Source organism: Alligator mississippiensis, chromosome 7 (assembly GCF_030867095.1).
Source record: "Alligator mississippiensis isolate rAllMis1 chromosome 7, rAllMis1, whole genome shotgun sequence".
Taxonomy (NCBI): domain Eukaryota; kingdom Metazoa; phylum Chordata; order Crocodylia; family Alligatoridae; genus Alligator; species Alligator mississippiensis.
Genome location: NC_081830.1, coordinates 1,938,150 through 1,955,440, shown reverse-complemented (window position 1 = coordinate 1,955,440; position 17,291 = coordinate 1,938,150). Strand labels below are relative to the sequence as shown.

The 17,291-nt window shown below is 51.4% G+C and overlaps 1 protein-coding gene across 2 annotated transcripts; it reads left to right on the top strand.

Annotated features, from left to right (window-relative positions):
• Nucleotides 1-875: 875 nt before the first annotated feature.
• LOC102573238 (RING finger protein 112) lies at nucleotides 876-17,248 on the top strand. 2 transcript variants are annotated; one of them, XM_059731444.1, is made up of 17 exons: nucleotides 877-984; nucleotides 2,425-2,852; nucleotides 4,659-4,874; nucleotides 5,497-5,634; nucleotides 7,463-7,567; nucleotides 7,786-7,836; nucleotides 9,158-9,214; nucleotides 9,450-9,536; nucleotides 9,699-9,816; nucleotides 10,127-10,257; nucleotides 10,576-10,629; nucleotides 11,071-11,163; nucleotides 11,314-11,526; nucleotides 13,265-13,339; nucleotides 13,625-13,822; nucleotides 15,220-15,294; nucleotides 15,535-17,248. In XM_059731444.1, the coding sequence occupies exons 3-17, from the start codon at nucleotides 4,686-4,688 to the stop codon at nucleotides 15,871-15,873; spliced, it is 1,923 nt and encodes a 640-aa protein (XP_059587427.1). In that variant the 5' UTR covers nucleotides 877-984; nucleotides 2,425-2,852; nucleotides 4,659-4,685; the 3' UTR covers nucleotides 15,874-17,248. The 2 variants fall into 2 exon arrangements, with proteins under 2 accessions (XP_059587428.1, XP_059587427.1); XM_059731445.1 differs by lacking the exon at nucleotides 9,450-9,536 and having other exon boundaries at nucleotides 876-984.
• Nucleotides 17,249-17,291: the final 43 nt, after the last annotated feature.

Sequence of the window (17,291 nt, the reverse complement as noted above, 5' to 3'; positions counted from 1 at the left end):
TGACAGCTTGGGTAGAGGGCCGCCTGGTCCAGGCAACCCTAGACTTCGGGTGCGCCCAGTCATTGGTCCAGGCTGACCTAGTACCCTCATGAGGGGGCCATCAGGTCTCCCCAGTGAGAATGTCTTGCCTCCATGGCAAGTCTGAGCAAGTGGAGCGAAGACGGGTCTGCGTATGAATTATGGCACAACAGGGCATTCTTCAAGTCGGGGTTGCTCCCCACCTGGCATGTGAGATGCTGATAGAGCAAGACTGGATCCCTACATATGACATCCTAGACTGGGTCAGGGATGCAGAGACCGAGAAGCACCAAATGAGAAGTAATGTTAGCAGGACAAAAAACAGGGAGTGAAAACTCCTTCACCCTGTGTGCTTTTCCCTCTGCCGCCTCAGGAACTGGGTAGGTGCCACGTGCAAGCAGAGGGGAGCTTCTAGGGGAGCTCCCCGCTCCATGCTTGAATCCCATGGTGGGGGATCCCCCACATCCCAACAAGGGGACATGTCTGGAAGTCTTACAGATGCGTGTCCCAAATCAAAGAGGGGCACCTGGGGCCCTTTTTTCCCAGGATCAGGGCCCTGAGATGGGCATGGAACTGACCCTGAGGGCCAACAGCCCCAGGGACATCTGGTACACCTCCATGAAGTGGATCAGTTGTGCTATGACACATTGCAGCACAGCTGATGGTGCTCCGAAGCCGACTTCTGTCTCCAGCCTGCTTTCTGTCTCTTCCATCCCCCGCCCTTCCTGCATCGCATGTGTTTTTTCCTGTCTCCAACCATCCAGTCTAAGTATCCCACCTTCCTAACTTCCACTCAGTCAGTGACTCGTCCTCGATCAAGAATCACCCAAACTGTACTGACCGTGCGCAGCCTCTCCCCGCCCCCTTGGCTGAGTGGAGACACATTCAGTGACAGCATATAGTTTCAGTTTCATTTCTCCAGCAAAGGTTTCCCTTCGAAGAAAGCAAAGCAGAGCTCGGGGACAGGTAATGGATCAAATGAGAGGGTAGGGTGCTGGTTGTTGCTGCGTTGGTCTAAGGACATAGGCAGACTAGGCTCTTAGGGTAGATGTGATATCTTTTATTAGACTAACTGAATAGCCTGATGAAGTTGTTCTTTGCCAGCTTTCAGGCACAAACAGCCTTCTCCAGCCAGAGACAAAGTCTGTTGGTGTTTGTGTGCTTTCCCGGGGAGAATAGAAACAGAAATGTAGCATAAAGGTCTATGAAGATGCAAATGTGTTGCAGTAAGAGTCAAAGGAAACGGGAGAGAATAGGTGTGAAAAGGTAGTTTGGGGGAGGGGGAAAGGGGGAGAAGGCAATGCTATGCAGCTGGTAAAATGCAGACAGGTTACCTGGGGTTATCAGAGGGCAGGCAAGTTATAATGTGCCGTAAATCCAGCGTCTGTGTGGGAGTACAGTACTGTTGGGACCCTGCACGGGTGGACTTTTCTTCTCAGACCTGGAATAGAGCCAGCCCTAGCAGAGCAGCGGGGCAGGATGCCCGGGTCCTCTCCCAGCTCTGGGAGGTGAGCGAGAGCAGAGCAGTTAAAGCAAGGTGAGCTGGGAGCCAGGACACCCAGTTCTTCCCCACCTCTGGACAGTGAGTGAGGTGTTTTGGACTAGGATAGGGGGCTGGGATCCTACATACATGTGCTTCTCTATGTCCAGTGATGCTCCATGCTGGCTGGCTTGTGTGCATGTGCCTAGGGCTGTACTGCTGGACTTACTGCGTGGTGTATCTGCATGCTTGCATGAGTGTGTGTCTCTCTAGTACTGTATGGATCCCGTGTATGCGTGCGGAGTTTGAGCAGCAAAGCCCTGTGATCTCCCTTTGGCGTAGTGCCTACAGGAGGAGAGATTGGGCTCTGCGTGGCCAGGCCCGCGACCTGGGGCATCCTGGGGAGCACTGAAGATGTGTAATAAGCGCTCAGGTCGGACCCTAGCCCAATGTCCTTCCATGGTGCTAGATGGGCTGCCGTGAGATCTCGATTCCCCCTCCCTGCTCCCTTCAATGTCTTCCAGTTCTTTTGCAAGGAAGGTTGAGTGCTTTGCGTGGTTAAGTTTCCCTCTCCACTGCTGTGATTGTGCTAAGGAAGGGAAGCGAGCCAGGCTGAGTTCCCTTCCCCAGCCCGACTGAAATGTCGAAACAGCATTGAAACAGCTAAACCAATTTGATGAAACTTTGTTTTCAAAATGAAACAAAACTCAAAAAAAAATACCGTTCCGTCAAAATGTTGAAACGGATGTTGAATCAGAGCGCTGCTGCATCGCACAGCCCTAATGGGTTGGTCTATGGAAGGGGGCAGGAACTTTCCTTCTCTAGGAGGCCATGCCCCTGACATATAGTTTGGGGGCTGGGGGTAGGGGCTGGCTGCCTTAGAGTGGTGGGGAATTGTAGCTCTGATCCCAGTCTTACTCCCTCAGGTGGTGTCAGGGCCTCCCCTAGAAACCATGGCTCCAGTGCCGATTGTGAGTGTGGATGAGGAGGGGCACCTGGCCCTGGATGAGGGGGTCCTGCACCACTGCCTGGAGCAGGGGGGTGTGGGTGATGCCCCCGTCTGCCTTGTCTCCAGCCTGCTTTCTGTCTCTTCCATCCCCCGCCCTTCCTGCATCGCATGTGTTTTTTCCGGTCCTCGACCATGCAGTCTGAGCATCCCACCTTCCTAACTTAACAGTGACTCTTCGTTGATCAGAAATCTCCCAACCACACTGACGACGTCCAGCCTCTTCCTGCCCCGCTCTCCCCCGCCCTTGGCTGGGTGGAGATGCAGTAAGTAATAGGGTATACTTTCATTTTCATTTCCCAGGCAAAGATTTCCCTTCAAAGAAAGCAAAGCAGAGCTCGGGGACAGGTAACGGATCAAATGAGAGGGTAGGGTGCTGGTTGTTGCTGTGGTGGTCTAAAGACATAGGCAGACTAGGCTCTTAGGGTAGATGTGATATCTTTTATTAGACCAACTGAATAGCCGGATGAAGTTGTTCTTTGCCAGCTTTCAGGCACAAACAGCCTTCTCCAGCCAGAGACAAAGTCTGTTGGTGTTTTCTGTTTCTATTCTCCCCGGGAAAGCACACAATGTAGCATCAAGGTCTCTGAAGATGCAAATGTGTGGCAGTAAGAGTCAAAGGAAACGGGAGAGAATAGGTGTGAAAAGATAGTTTAGGGGAGGGGGGAAGGGGGAGAAGGCAATACTATGCAGCTGGTAAAATGCAGACAGGTTACCTGGGGTTATCAGAGGGCAGGCAAGTTATAATGTGCCATAAATCCAGCGTCTGTGTGGGAGTAGGGTACTGTTGGGAGCCTGCATGGGTGGACTTTTCTTCTCAGACCTGGAATAATCAGCCCTATCAGAGCAGAGATGTGGGAGCAGCGGGGCAGGATGCCTGGGTCCTCTCCCAGCTCTGGGAGGTGAGCGAGAGCGGAGCGGTTAAAGCAAGGTGAGCTGGGAGCCAGGACACCCAGTTCTTCCCCACCTCTGGACAGTGAGTGTGGTGTTTTGCACTAGGATAGGGGGCTAGGATCCTACATACATGTGCTTCTCTATGTCCAGTGATGCTCCATGCTGGCTGGCTTGTGTGAATGTGCCTAGGGCTGTACTGCTGGACTTACTGCGTGGTGTATCTGCATGCTTGCATGAGTGTGTGTCTCTCTAGTACTGTATCGATCCCGTGTATGCATGCAGAGTTTGAGGGTGAGTAGGGGCGAGACACGCAGCAATGCCCTGTGATCTCCCTTTGGTGTAGCACCTACAGGAGGAGAGACTGGGCTCTGCTTGGCCAGGCCCATGACCTGGGGCATCCTGGGGAGCACTGAAGATGTGTAAGTGCTCAGGTCCGACCCTAGCCTATGTCCTTCCATGGTGCTAGATGGGCTGCCGTGAGATCTAGATTCCCCCTCCCTGCTCCCTTCAATGTCTTTCTGTTCCTTTGCGTGTTTGATATTTTTCTTCCTTACTGGGTTGCCCAGCAGTTATTAGGACACTTTCTCCCATACTGCTTTTCACCACCATAACTTACTATAGCTCAGGGTAACTCTGTCTTCAAGAGGAGGTTAGACGAGTATCTAGCTGGGGTCATCTAGACCCAGCACTCTTTCCTGCCTATGCAGGGGGTCGGACTTGATGATCTATTGAGGTCCCTTCCGACCCTAGCATCTATGAATCTATGAATCTATGGCCTAGCATGACCAGAACTCCTATACCAACATTTGTGCACCTGGGACTGGGGTATGTTTGACATGTGGCTCAGGAATACAGTGCAAGAAAGCTGAGAGACCCCTAAGGGAGGTGACAGAGTCAGTGAGACCACATGGATTGTAAGGCTGTGCGAAATTTCACCGGCTGTTTTGTTTCGACACTGTTTCGGCTCATTTCGAGCTCGAAACAGCAAAATTGAAATGAAATGAAATGAAGGGTTGTGAAACAGCCATGGAACGAAATGAGGGCAGTTGACACCTTTCGAAAGTTCAAAACTATTCGAGTTGCAAAGCAGCCAGCCAGGTGGTAGGAGACAGGGGAGAGCCAGGGCTGCAATCAGGCTGGGGAAGGGAACTCAGCCCAGCTCAGTTCCCCTCCCCAGGGCTGAGTTCCCTTCCCCAGCTCCATCGCAGGGCTGGGGAGGAGAACTGAGCTGGGTGGTGGGGATTTGTCTTACTCCCTCAGGTGGTGTCAGGGCCTCCCCTAGAAACCATGGCTCCAGTGCCGATTGTGAGAGTGGATGAGGAGGGGCACCTGGCCCTGGATGAGGGGGTCCTGCACCACTGCCTGGAGCAGGGAGGCATGGGTGATGCCCCCGTCTGCCTTGTCTCCATCATTGGGGAGCAGCGCCAGGGCAAATCCTTCCTCATGAACTACCTGCTGCGCCGGCTGCAGAACCAGGTGAGTGAAGACACAAGCCCCTAAAGCCTGAGAACTCCCCCGACATCCCAGGCCCCACCCATCCTACAACATGAGTTAGGGCCCCCTCCCACCCTCCACCCTGAGCTCTGGCCTATAAAGGAAGCCCACCCTCCTAGGCGACACATAGGGGGGGCATGTGCCCCCCGCTAAGAATGGCCACCACCAACACCATTACCTGTGGCTGTTTGCCGTGCCCCCCCACTCCTCTCCGCAGCATCAGGGGGCACATGCCATTCATGCCCACCCCACCCAGCTCCAAAGACCATTCCAGATCCTCCCATAATCTGCACTTGAGCCAAGAAAACACCCTCTGGTTATGCTGCTGATCACAACTACTGGCACAGAGATGAAACCGCTGCAATGCAAGCCATAGTCACCCTATGTCCCAGACAGCAACCAGGCACTTGCCCCTGTCCCTTTCCAGCGCCCACCCCTCAGCTCCATTACCACGGCAGCCAGGGTCTGATTCAGCATCTTAGGGATGCCTCCTCACAGCAGGCTCCACCCTTTTCACCCCTTGAGTATGGTCCCTCCCTACAAGAACTAGTCCTTGGATCATGGGAATCTCCCCTAGTGACCCCATCCAACTCAACCCCTTTAGGAAATCCAGGATGCATCATGGATGGGCCAGGAGGACCAGTCTCTGGAGGGGTTCCAGTGGCAAGGAGGGGACAAGACTGTGACCAAAGGAGTGTGGATATGGGATGAGCCCTTCTGGGTCGAGGGCCAGCATGGTAAGGTAAGCCATGATCAGGAATGGGGGCTGAATGTGGGGGAGCCTGTGGTTGGGACTCTCTTATGGAAAGTCTTAGTCATGAACAACTCGTGCATCCGGAGGCTGGGGGGTCATGGCGACCACCTGCAGGCAGCAGTGGTGGTGTCAGCAGTGGGGGCTTGGTAGCGGCAAGCAAGGAGCTCCCACAGGCAGCCTCGGTGGTGTCTGCACCGAGGGTGGGCCAAGCGGGGAGTTTCCACAGGCGGTTGCAGCGGTGTCAGTGGTGGGAGGGAGGAAGTGGCGAGCACCAACTGGTGGTCGATGACCACCCGCAGACACCACCAGCAGTGTCGGCAATGCCCAGCAGCCATCAGGGACCGCTGGGATGCTGCCAGTGGTTTCAGCAGTGAGGGTGAGAGGTGGCGAGCGGTGACCATCCACAGGTGCCACCAGAAGCATCAGAGGTGCTTTTCATAGGAGGTGCACCACCAATCTCAGGGGTGCTCGTGTATCCACATGCACCCCCTACTCATCACTAATGATCTTAGTGGAACTGGGAATACTGGGAAAATGGCCAAGTGGTGGGAAGCAGGTCCTGACCTCAAGCCCAGCTGTGCCACCTTCTAGCGCTCCCACTTATCTTTTTTCGACCTCCAGCTTTCTCTAACCTGCTGCCTTTCCCCTGGCACACCTTAGTGTTAATGTGATTCACCTGGGGAGGCTGCCATTAAAGGTTAGTGTATCTTCTTCACTGTCCTCCCCCTTGGCTCAGTCCTTGGGGCTTCTTCACCCTGAAACTCAGTGCTCAGGTTTCTCGCTAGCCTTGCCTCCCTCCATGCCTATCTAGGGTGTACGTCCCTTTGAACACAGTCCTCGGGGCTTCCCTGCGTTATCCATCACTTGTAGTCCCCACACTGCCATTTCACACCTAGGGGGCTATAATCATGGGTTCCAGCTGCCCCATAACCAGACCCACATACTGCAGGTATTAGCTTTCATTCACTCGCTGTCTTTACAGCAGCTCACCAGCCTCCAGGCCCTGGCCTTTGCAGGATGGTTCCCTCATTCTCACAGCCCTCTGGGTTCCTAATCCTGGCAGGGTTGCTTCTCCTCTTCACAGCCTACCCATCCTCTGACCCTCACCAGGCTGAAAGTACTGGGTGTCTCCCAGGCACCACCTGGGGTCTCCAGCTGCCCCATAGGCCCAACCTAAAGGGTATGTTTACATGAGATGCTTTAAGCTGCATTAGCCTAAATTAAAGTGAATTAGAGTGCACATCTACATGTGCATGCCCTTAATTCACTTTTTAAATGGTGATTTGGAGCTAATCACACCTAAATTTGATACCTGCAAATACAAGTATCAAACTGAGGCATGATTAGTTAAAATGCATTAACACACATGTAGTTGCATTAAAGCGCATTCACACACACACAGCATGAATGCACTTTAATGTAGACACCTACCTAAACCTGCTTAATGAACATTAAGTTAATATGCATTAAATTTGGGCATGCTTAAATTCATGCGTCGATGTGCCCAGACTCCAGTAGGCAAAACACAAACCACTTAGTTGCAATTCAGACACAAACGCCTCCTTGGGTCTCTAACCGTTGCTGCACTCCTTCTCTAGGAAGCTGGCTTATTTCCCAACTGCCATAGTATGTCCCTCCCTTCCTTCCTGGCAGTCAGATCTGCCCCTAGATGCTCCCCCTGCCATAGCAGAATATCTATGGCAAAGACCAGCAACCATGGCTGATCTTACCATTAGGCCACAGAAGGCACATTGGTTCAGAGCTCCTCTCCACAATCGTGCCAGAGAACCATCCACGTGTCTGTCTGTCCCTGCAGGTGGCCGTGTTCCTGGTGGACACCGAGGGCTCCCTGGACCTGCAGCGTCACATAGAGATCAGCATCAAGCTCTGTGTGTTCAGCATCTTGTTCAGCTCCTATCAGGTGTGGGTGCAGGTGCGGGTGGAGGGACACGGTAGGGCTTGCTGTTCTGCAAGGCTCACGTAGGGTGGGGGGAATATCAAACTCCAAGGGGCTTGGCATGGGGTGCTGTGCTGCAGGTATAGGGCATGATGGGACTGCCAACACAGGGTGCGATGCAACAGGGAGGCGAGTAGGGATTAGGGAGGGGTGATTTATTCCTTGTTCTGGTTCTGTTCTAGATTTTTAACATTTCTTCAAAGTTGAAACGGACAGATCAGGATTATTTGGAGGTGAGCCCCCCTGCCATAGGTAAATCTTATTTTCCTGGATGGACAAACTGACTGCCAAGATCAGGTAAATCCCAGGTACGCCGGGAAAATTATAGAAGGAATTGTGCTTGCTCTGGGTGCATCACTGCCCCATTTATTAGTATAGGGCAGAGCTAGGGAAGGAGACGAACAGCGCAGAGTAGTGGAAAAGCAAGTTAGGGGTCACTTAGAGAAGCTGGATGCTTTCAAGTCGGGAGGGGCAGATGTGATGCACCCGAGGATACCGAAGGAACTGGCTGAGGTCATTTCAGAGATGCTGGGTATTAGGACCGTGCAAAATTTCAACCGCCATTGCAGTTCGGCGGTGTTTCAACCATTTCAACACTCAAAACTCTGAATCTGAAATGAAATGGGAGACATATCAAAACATTCGAAACGAAACAAGTCGAAACGTCTCGAAAATGTTTCGGTGTTTCGAAGATGTTTCAAAGCTGGGCTTGCAGGGAAAGAGAAAGTAAGGAGAGGGAGAGGGAAGTTGCGGGGACAGACTGACATTTGTAGCTGGCCAGTGTCTGCCAACTGTCCCCGAGGTCATTTCCAATCCCAGTGCTCCCCATCATCTTTTTATGATGTCTTGTTTTGTTCCCAGGCCTTGTCCCTTGTTTAATTATATTTTGTTAAACATGTTGATGGCTTTTTTTTTTTCTTTGCTGAACAAGCTAGTTGTTGCATCTGGAAAAATATACACCACAGTCACTCAGACATGGGCTTTTGGGGCCTACAGACATGGGCTGCCTGTACACATGTTTGGTGGGGGTGGGGGCACATTTTAATTCAAGTGGTTCCTGGAGAGCTGCTCTAGTTAAAACACCTCACTGTCAAGTGTATAAACCCCAACAGATTTAAAAATGGCTACAGGGGTGCTGTATCTAAATCTTGTTGAATGAGGTTTAGATAAATCACCCCAGCAGCCATTTTTATATCTGTTGGGGCTTATAAACATGACGATGAGGCCACACTGGAGCGCTCTAACTGAAAGGCAGAGCAGACTCAATTAATCAAGTCTGCTCTGATATGTCCTAATTAGAAAGTCAACCAGCATGTGTATAGCCACCCTTGGTGTCTAGCTTCAGAGCAAAGCATGTTGAGGAAGGGGACTCCCTGTAGCTCTGCCTTAGATATACATGGTATCCAGATATGTACTTCTGGAGTGGGCTTTATTGCCAAGTGCCACTCAGTATACTGGCTCTGGTGGGTCCTAGTATGTGCCTTGAGGCCCTGAGGCCAATGGTTTCTACAGGGGGGCCCAGGAACCTCATCCTTGCTGCTCTCCCCTTTACAGGTGTTCCTTCATGTTGCAAAAGAAGCTGGAAAAACCTGCAATCTGCACCCAGTTCAGGTGAGCCCTCCCCATCTCCCCCGGATCATGATAATGCCGCGCCCTGACCCACGTCACACCTGGTCTCTGCACTCACTGTGCCTCAGTGTCAGTGTGACAACTTGAGTTGTGTTTTTTAACTCTCACCTTTTCACCAGGACTCTGTTTCCTACTGAGCCCCCCCGTACCGTGCCAAGCTACTGGCATGCGTCCTCACCCCCACCGTGACCCCACTCTCTTCCCGTCTCTTTTGTAGAAGCTGGACCTGCTGGTCCGTGACTATCCAACCTCTTCTAACTGTGGACTGGAGGGAGGGAAGAGGTATCTCAGCTATGTCATTCAGGTAACCAGGAGCGTGGGCCACTTGTCTTCACCGAGTCACATGAACCAGCCCTTAGTCTTCCAATTTTTCATATGAAGCTTTCACAGCAGGAGTCATTTCCATCCTTCCTGCCTCCCTCCTTCCTTCATTGAAGAAGAAAGAGCGTTTTCCCTTCTTCCGCAGGAGCTGGAGGCTGCTTCTGACGGCTCCCTGGCCCTGGAGACACTGAGGAAAGCCCGCTGTTATCTCATGCCCCACCCTGGCAACAAGTTCACAAACAGCAGCAATGGGACGCTAGCTGGTAAGAGACCCTGGCTTTGCTCCGCGCCTCCCTCCGCCCCTCCCTGCATCTCTCCAACTCGTGCTCCCCTGCCACAAGCCTGCCTCCAGGGTGAAGACGAACTCTGACGCCCCTTCCACAGATGATGGACCTGCCCTGAGGGACCAGGTGGCCACAGGGGTGATGGCCCTGAGGGATAGCTAATATAGACGATGGATAACGTTGCTCCTCCCCGTTACAGTTTCATCGACCAACTTGCCCCATTCCTGCCCCCAACTGGGACAGTCTGGTGTTGATCCCTCCACAAACCATGGTCCTTCTCCCCTTGCAGACATGGATGAGGTTTTCAGGGACAGTCTGAGAGACTATGTCGCTGGGCTGGCGAGCGAAGCTGGGACCTGTGTGCGGTTGGACCAGAAAGGACAAGCCCTCACAGGGAAGCAGCTGGCAAGCAAGATCCGGGTGAGGGACCAGCTTGCTAGGCAGGAGGGTCAGAGAAGGGCTTGGGGTATGGAGTGGTGTACTATGACTGGCCTCGCTGACCCTGTGCTGGGCTGGGAGGAGCCGTGCTCCGGGGAGCAGGATCTCAGCCCCCCTTGGGGCAGGGGGATGCAGGGAGCAGAGCAGAGACCCTGGTTGGGAGCACTGGCATGATAATGCCATCCGAGGTGAGTAGCTGTCGTGCAGCATTGCCGTGCAACTGCCCTCCCAACCACCCTCCACCACGAGGAGCTTCAACTCAGGGAGCAGGGATTGATCCAGGCATTGATCTCTCCTTAGGACATCTCCAAATACCTGAGGGACAAGAACTATCACTTCTCTTCTCTCACAAAGGTATTGGACCTCACTCCTTCTCCCCCCAAAAAACAAAAAAAAACCTTCCTATGCAAGATTGGGCAGGAGGGTGCTGGGTAGAAGTTCATTAATGATGAGGGAAAGGAAAGTGAAAACTGGTCCCAGGTTCTCAAGGCAAATCATCACTTAAGAGACCAAAAATGCCACCCGCCGTCTGGTCCTCCATCCCCGGCACACAGGGGCATCCCAAGAAAGCACTGGCTGGGAAGGAACCCTCTTCATTGGACTTGTAGCATAGCCGCAGTGAGCAGGAGGTGACAAAAAGGGTGGAAAGGCAGCCGGAGAAGAAATGGGAGGGACATCTGAATAAGTGAATAAGTCTATTTTTGGGGAACATTGGGGCAAGATGGATAGCGAGGGCTCTTAACTCCAGGTTCATCCAATGGATGCCCACCATCCCATCTACTTATCTACCCACAGATGACTGAAGCTTTTGCTCAAATCAGAGAAGATCTAAATAAGAAAACAATAAAAAACATCATCATGGAATATGAAAACTGTATCCTGGAGCAGGTGAGTGCAGGGGCTGTGAGCCAGGAGTGAGGGGCACTGACAAGGGTATGTGCATCTACGGGAGGCTTCTGAGCCTTCCCTTCAGGTTGCCTGACCCCAAAGACTTCTCTATGTCTCTCTCTCTTCCCCCAACCCCCTTATTGCAATCAGGACTGCTACACCCAGATTGAAGCCCAGTGCCTGCAAGTGCCCCCCAGTAAGATGCAGCAGCGCCTGGAAGAGAAACAGCAGCAGTTGTTGCAGGATTGCGCAGCGGAGCTGCGGGGAGAGGAGCGCCAGAAACAGCCCTTCCTGCAGGAGCTGGAGCAGAGGTTGATGGAGAAGGAGAAGGCCTTTGTGGACAAGTACAAGAAGAAATACAAGGTCTGGTTGATTTGCTGCCCCACAGGGCTTGTGGGAGGGAGGGGATGCCCTTTACCAGGGAAGTGAGAGGCATCCAACATAGCAGCGCAGCAAGAATGAAGCTGAGGCTTCAGGTTTCATGTGAGATGGTCCAAGGGCTAAGGCCCAGATGTGTTTTTCATGTCCATTTGTGTGGAGCTGAAAAAATTTTGAGGCTGAAAAGCAGTTGGGTGATGGAGAGGTGCATTTGGGTCAGCATCTGCTGGTATTCACAGACCAAGCGCTGAGGCTGACTGCCCTGCACTCACTGGGGCAGAGCCTCTCTCAGTCCTGAGTGCTGGGGACTCTGGGTACATCTAAATGCGCCGATTTAAGGCGCTTTAGCTGTTTTAAGGTGCATAAAGGGTGCAGGTCTATACCCTTAAAGCACCTTTAAAATGGTGATGTTAGGCTAATCACACCTAAATTTGATACCTGCATAAAGCAGGTAAAAAATTTAGGCATGACTAGCTAAGTCACACAAGCCTACTGCATTAACGCAGTATTCATCAGTGAACTCATGCCGTGATAGTGCGCATGAGTGCATCTACACATGAGCTAATGCAACCTAGCTATTTGTGCCTAAATTTACTGTGTCATAAAGCACATTGGCATGTCTACATGTAGAGACACCCAAATTGCCTTAGTGCACCTTAAGCAAAAGCGCTTTAAGTTTAGGCACATGTAAATCCATGTGTAGACTTGTCCGCTGTTTGCGAGCAGCCAGAGAGATGGCAGTGGTGTGGGAAGAAATGTTCAGAGGGGTGAAATACTAAAGAGGTGGATGGGAAGAGAAGTGGAAATGGGGCATGGAGACTGATGGGTGAATTTACCCCCAGGGCTGATTCAGTCAGCACCCAGGATCAATGGGGTGATTGTGCACTTACACCAGGGTCACTGAGACTTCAACGCCACCCTGACCCCAGTGATGTCCCTCACTGAACAGCGCTCCTTGCTCCATGGCTCTCCAGTCCCAACCCTGTTCATTTGGCCTTCATTGCCAATGCCTGAGAAGGGACTGGAGAGTGTGCACTGAACTGGTGCCATCTGCTCATCTAAATGCTGAGCCTATGGTTGGCCCTGGGGTGTAGCACTGAGCTGTGTCCAAAGCACCAGGGGAAGCAATGTGTTGTAAAACCATCCTGCATCTGAGCAGAGCAGTTCATCTGGAAACAGGTGGCCTAGGAGAAGTCAGCTGGGTATTTACCACCTAGATGTGTCCCATTGTCTGTATTCCTTGAACGGATGCATGGAGGGATGGATGGACAGACAGGGAGACATAAAGAGGCTGGGAAGGGGCTGACCCTACAATCACCACTCCCCGTTCCCCACAATAGGATAAATGATGAAGAAGAACAAAGTGAGGTTGGTCCTATGAACCTTTGTTCTCAGAGTAAAGGGAGAACTCAGGAGTAGTTGGGGGCAGTCACCTCTCCATCCCCAACATTTTCAGATGAGACCAAATCTATTCTCCAGCTCCAGCACCCAAATGGGCCCCAGCAAAGTGCAGACAGGATGATCCCCCTATTTTGCTGGTTGGAGTGTGGCTGCCATGCATGGGGGAAGAGGAAGGGGTGATGTCCCTGGAGAGGTGTCAGTCAAGGGCTTAATTTTCATGGAAAGGGTGAAGCAAAGTGGGTCATGGGAAGAGTGGGAAGGGGTTCCAACTCCATGGTGGTCCCATCAATACCCATCACCCTTATCCCTCTTCTGCCCACAGAATGCTGTCTCCTCTGCCAACAGGAAGATCACTAAAAAGGCCGTCAATCAATACGAACAATTTATGCAGAAGCAGGTATGTTTGCCAGGTCTGTGGGCTGGAATTGAGGGAAACATTCAGGGCTGCGATGGCAGGGGTCCATGATTTTGGAGTAGGGAACATCATCTGTGTAGGAGGTGTTGGCGTGCAGGGTTAGGAGGTAGCCTCGGTCGGGAGTGAAAGGGAAGGGAAGAGCTGGGTTTCTAAAGAGGCTTATAGATTTCCCCCTTGACCGCAGATTCCTGTCCTGAGTGATGGCTCCTGTGCTCTCTCTTTCTCTGTCTGTGCATCTGTCAATGCCATCTTGACTTGGCCAACCAGCCGCCGGCCCAGAGCCTGATGGTGACACCCTATGACATGCAGCAAGGCCTGGAGAAGAAACGCCAAAAACTGTTGCATGACTGCCGAGGGAAGCTGTGCGGAGATAAGGCCAGCCAACGGTCTGAACTGGAAAACCTGACACAGAAGTTGTTGAGGAAGGAGGAGGTCTTTATGGATGCCTACCGGAACGTATACAAGGTCTGTCTGGTTTGCTACCCCACGGCCTCTGTGGCAGTGGCCCTGAGAGAAGGAGTGGCAGGCCCAAGGAAGCAGAGGGTCTATAGGCATCAAGGCAGTGATGAGGACAGGAACATGGGGAGAAGTGATGCTAATTTGGATGCTTTACATTTTCTTTTGTGTAGAGTCAGAGGTTCTGGCTGGGGAAGGACAACTCTGTTGGGTGATGGGGAGAGAAATGTGGGTCAACAGCACCATGAGAAAAGATGTATTGCAAAGACATTGTGTCTCTGACCAGAACAGTTTACCTGGCAGTACGTGGCCTGGGAGAAGTCAGTCAATGAGCAGCAACTGGACAGCCTCTAACTACACCTATTTTCTACCACGGCCATTTCTACTGTGCAGTAGCATCGCTGTCACGGTTCATACCCAGCAATGCTACACCATCACAGCACAGGCTACGGAGTAGTAGCTCATTGCTACTGCACCACAGCATCTCGTGTAGACGCTCCCACTGGGTGTTAGCTACAGCCAAGGCTGGGAACTTGACTGGGCTGTGGTGATTCTCCTGCTAGGAGCAATGCCAGAGGTCCTTGGCTAGAGGGTCTTGCCCTCCGCTCAGGGGGCAGCTTGCTAGAGGGTCGTCTCATGTAGAGTTAGATTATGGTTGTATGGGATGGTTTGGATAGGGATGGTCCTTTCTCAGGCAGGGGGTTGGATGAGATGACCTCTGGAGTTCCCTTCCAGCCCTACTTCTCTATGACTCTGAGGGGCTGGAAAGCCAGCCCCATTCATCAAATGTCTCTGGGACAACAACACTGGATCCCTTATGTTTAACATCCAGATGTGTCCCTTGTTTTTGTTCCTTGAATGGATGCACAGAGGGCTGGATGGATACATGGAGAAGTATGTATAGGCTGGCAGGGCTCACTCAAGATCATCCACTTCTGTATCACCCCTCCTAGCTCGCCGTCTGCACAGATAGGATAAAAGGTGGGAAAGAAGAAAGTGTGTGGCTGGTTTTATGAACCCTAAAGCCTTGTTCTCAGATCAAAGGAAAAACTCAAGAGGACCAGGGAGGGTCACCCCCTTGTCTCCCACATCTCCCGTTGTCCTTCCCCAGAAGACAAAGGGGTCCGAGAGAAGACCAGGCAAAACCCGAGCCCCTCCACTTGGCTGGTGGGAGTGTGGCTGCTATGTGTGGGGGAGGGAAAGGGCAAGAGAGGAGACTGGTCATAGAGGACATACATAACAGTGGGCATCATGGGGTCCCTGGAGAGGTATCAGCCAAAGACTTAGTTTTCATGGAGGGGGTGGGGGAATTTTTTTGCTGGGGGGGAGGAGGAGATGGGAGGTGGTTCCAACTTCATGGTGGTCCCATGAACACCCAACATCCTCATCCCCTCTTCTGCCCACAGGGGACTGTCTTCTCTGTCAATGGGAAGATAATTGAAAAGGCGAAGAGAGAATATGAACACTTTCTACAGGAGCAGGTACGTCTGGCATGTCTGTGGGTTGGAATTGCAGGATACATTCGGGGCTGGGGATAGCCCCTGGCTTCGATAGCAGGGTCCATGGTTTTGGAGTGAGGAACACCATCCATGTGGGAGAGCCTAAGGCTAGGGGGCAGAGCCCTGCTGATTGGTAGCAAGAGTTTGTTTTTCTGGCCACCGCAACTCTGCCCTTACTTATGACCCATCCTAATTTCCCTCCTTACCCGGCATATCCATCAGTTACAAGACATTACGCCCAAATTCAGTATCTTCTTGTGGTCAGTCAAGAAAAACCAGGAGCTTGGGAAGAAGAAACACCAGGAGTTGCTGCACAGCTATTTGAAGCAGCTGCAGGGTGAGGAGCGGGAGAAAAATGCCTCCACAGAGAAGCTAAAGCAAAAGCTGGCAGAGGAGGAGAGGAACTTCAGAAGAAAATGTAATGAGCTATTGCAGAATGCCAAAGACACGCGTACTACAGTGGTGTTAGGCACCGTGGGAGTGGTAGTGGCAGGAGGGGCCATTGTGGCATTCATCCTTAGTCCTGCACTTATGTTCAAAGCTGCAGTTTCTGTGCTTTGATTGGTCACGAAATAAAGAATATAGCAAGATTTGCAGCCATTCTATGCACACAAAATTGTGATCGGCAGGGATATTCAGATACGGAGCACCTATTCTCCCAGCAACAGAAAGTAAGTGAACCCCCCTGTCCCTGCAAGTCCAGAAAAAGGCTTTTAGCAGCCCTGGAAATGAGGGACCTCCTAGATAGAAGTCTGGGTAGAGAGAGAGGTCTCAGGGGGTGTAGATTTTGGCTGAGTAAAGCACATTGAGACCATGGGGGCCTTATCAAATCCCTGTAAAGCCATTTCACATATGCACCAAATGATTAAGGAGCTCTCTGCTTTCCTGCTCTCTAGTTCTAACCCCTTGCCTAACCTGGGATGGGGCACTTACTAAACTGTTGTCACATGTTTATCCAGCCCACACGTTTATCCAACCCCTTTTACCTTACTAATGACTAATGACTGCAGTAACAGGGAACTTGTGTAGAAGTCACCTGAGTTTGCTCCATTCCAGTGATCCACCCCGCCCCAGCCCAGGCCATTCAAAGCATCCAGAAGCTCTGTGATACTGCTTCCCGACCCCCTCCTTCTGCTGCTGACAGCCCCATAGCTTGGAGGGGGGCAGGGGCTGGGAAGAGGGCTGGTTTGGAGGCTGCTGGAGCACCTTCGCCTGATGGCCAGAGCTGGTGCAGGAAGGCTTCAGCCCCCGGCAGCCCAACAAGCGAACATCTTGGGTGGACATGGGGAGGGCGGCTCTAACTCATGGCACTTTAATGAAAGCACCGTGAGTTAGAGCAGGGCCCTGAACCTGTAGGCACCCACAATGTCAGAGGTGGGAAAAAAATTTTAAAAAGCATAAGAAAGACAGGTAAAAAAATAAGGTAAATGTTATTTAAATGTTTTATAGATGTTACATCTGGCTTAGGACAAGATATTGCTGGGAAAGGCGCATTAATCCTAAATAGAGTAGCACCTATTTTTATCCCCTATTGGGAACATTTTTAATAGCCTTATTTAGTAAGCTCTGTGATATTAAACCAGGCAATAGAGTAATAAAAACCCGAGTTCACCTCACAATCTTCACTCTTCAGTCCTGACCTATGGTTCTTGCTGAACAGCCCATCTGCAGATGCTAAGTGCTGTTTTAAAACTTAATTTGAAACCTATGGAAGAAGTCTTTTTTCCTGAATATGCTGGCCACATATTGGAGACTTTTTCAAACTGTAGGACTGAAAAGTCTCCCAACTGTTAATAAGATTGTTATTTCTTTAGAAGAATATGCATTTTTATACATTACAATCATTTGTTTGACGTGCCTGATCTGTACCATTTGGTCATTTAGATCTTATCTGTATTTCATTATGAAATTTGACATTAAAATCTACTTTCATTTATATTTATGACTATTACATTTTGGTGGGATGGTCTGGTTAAGAC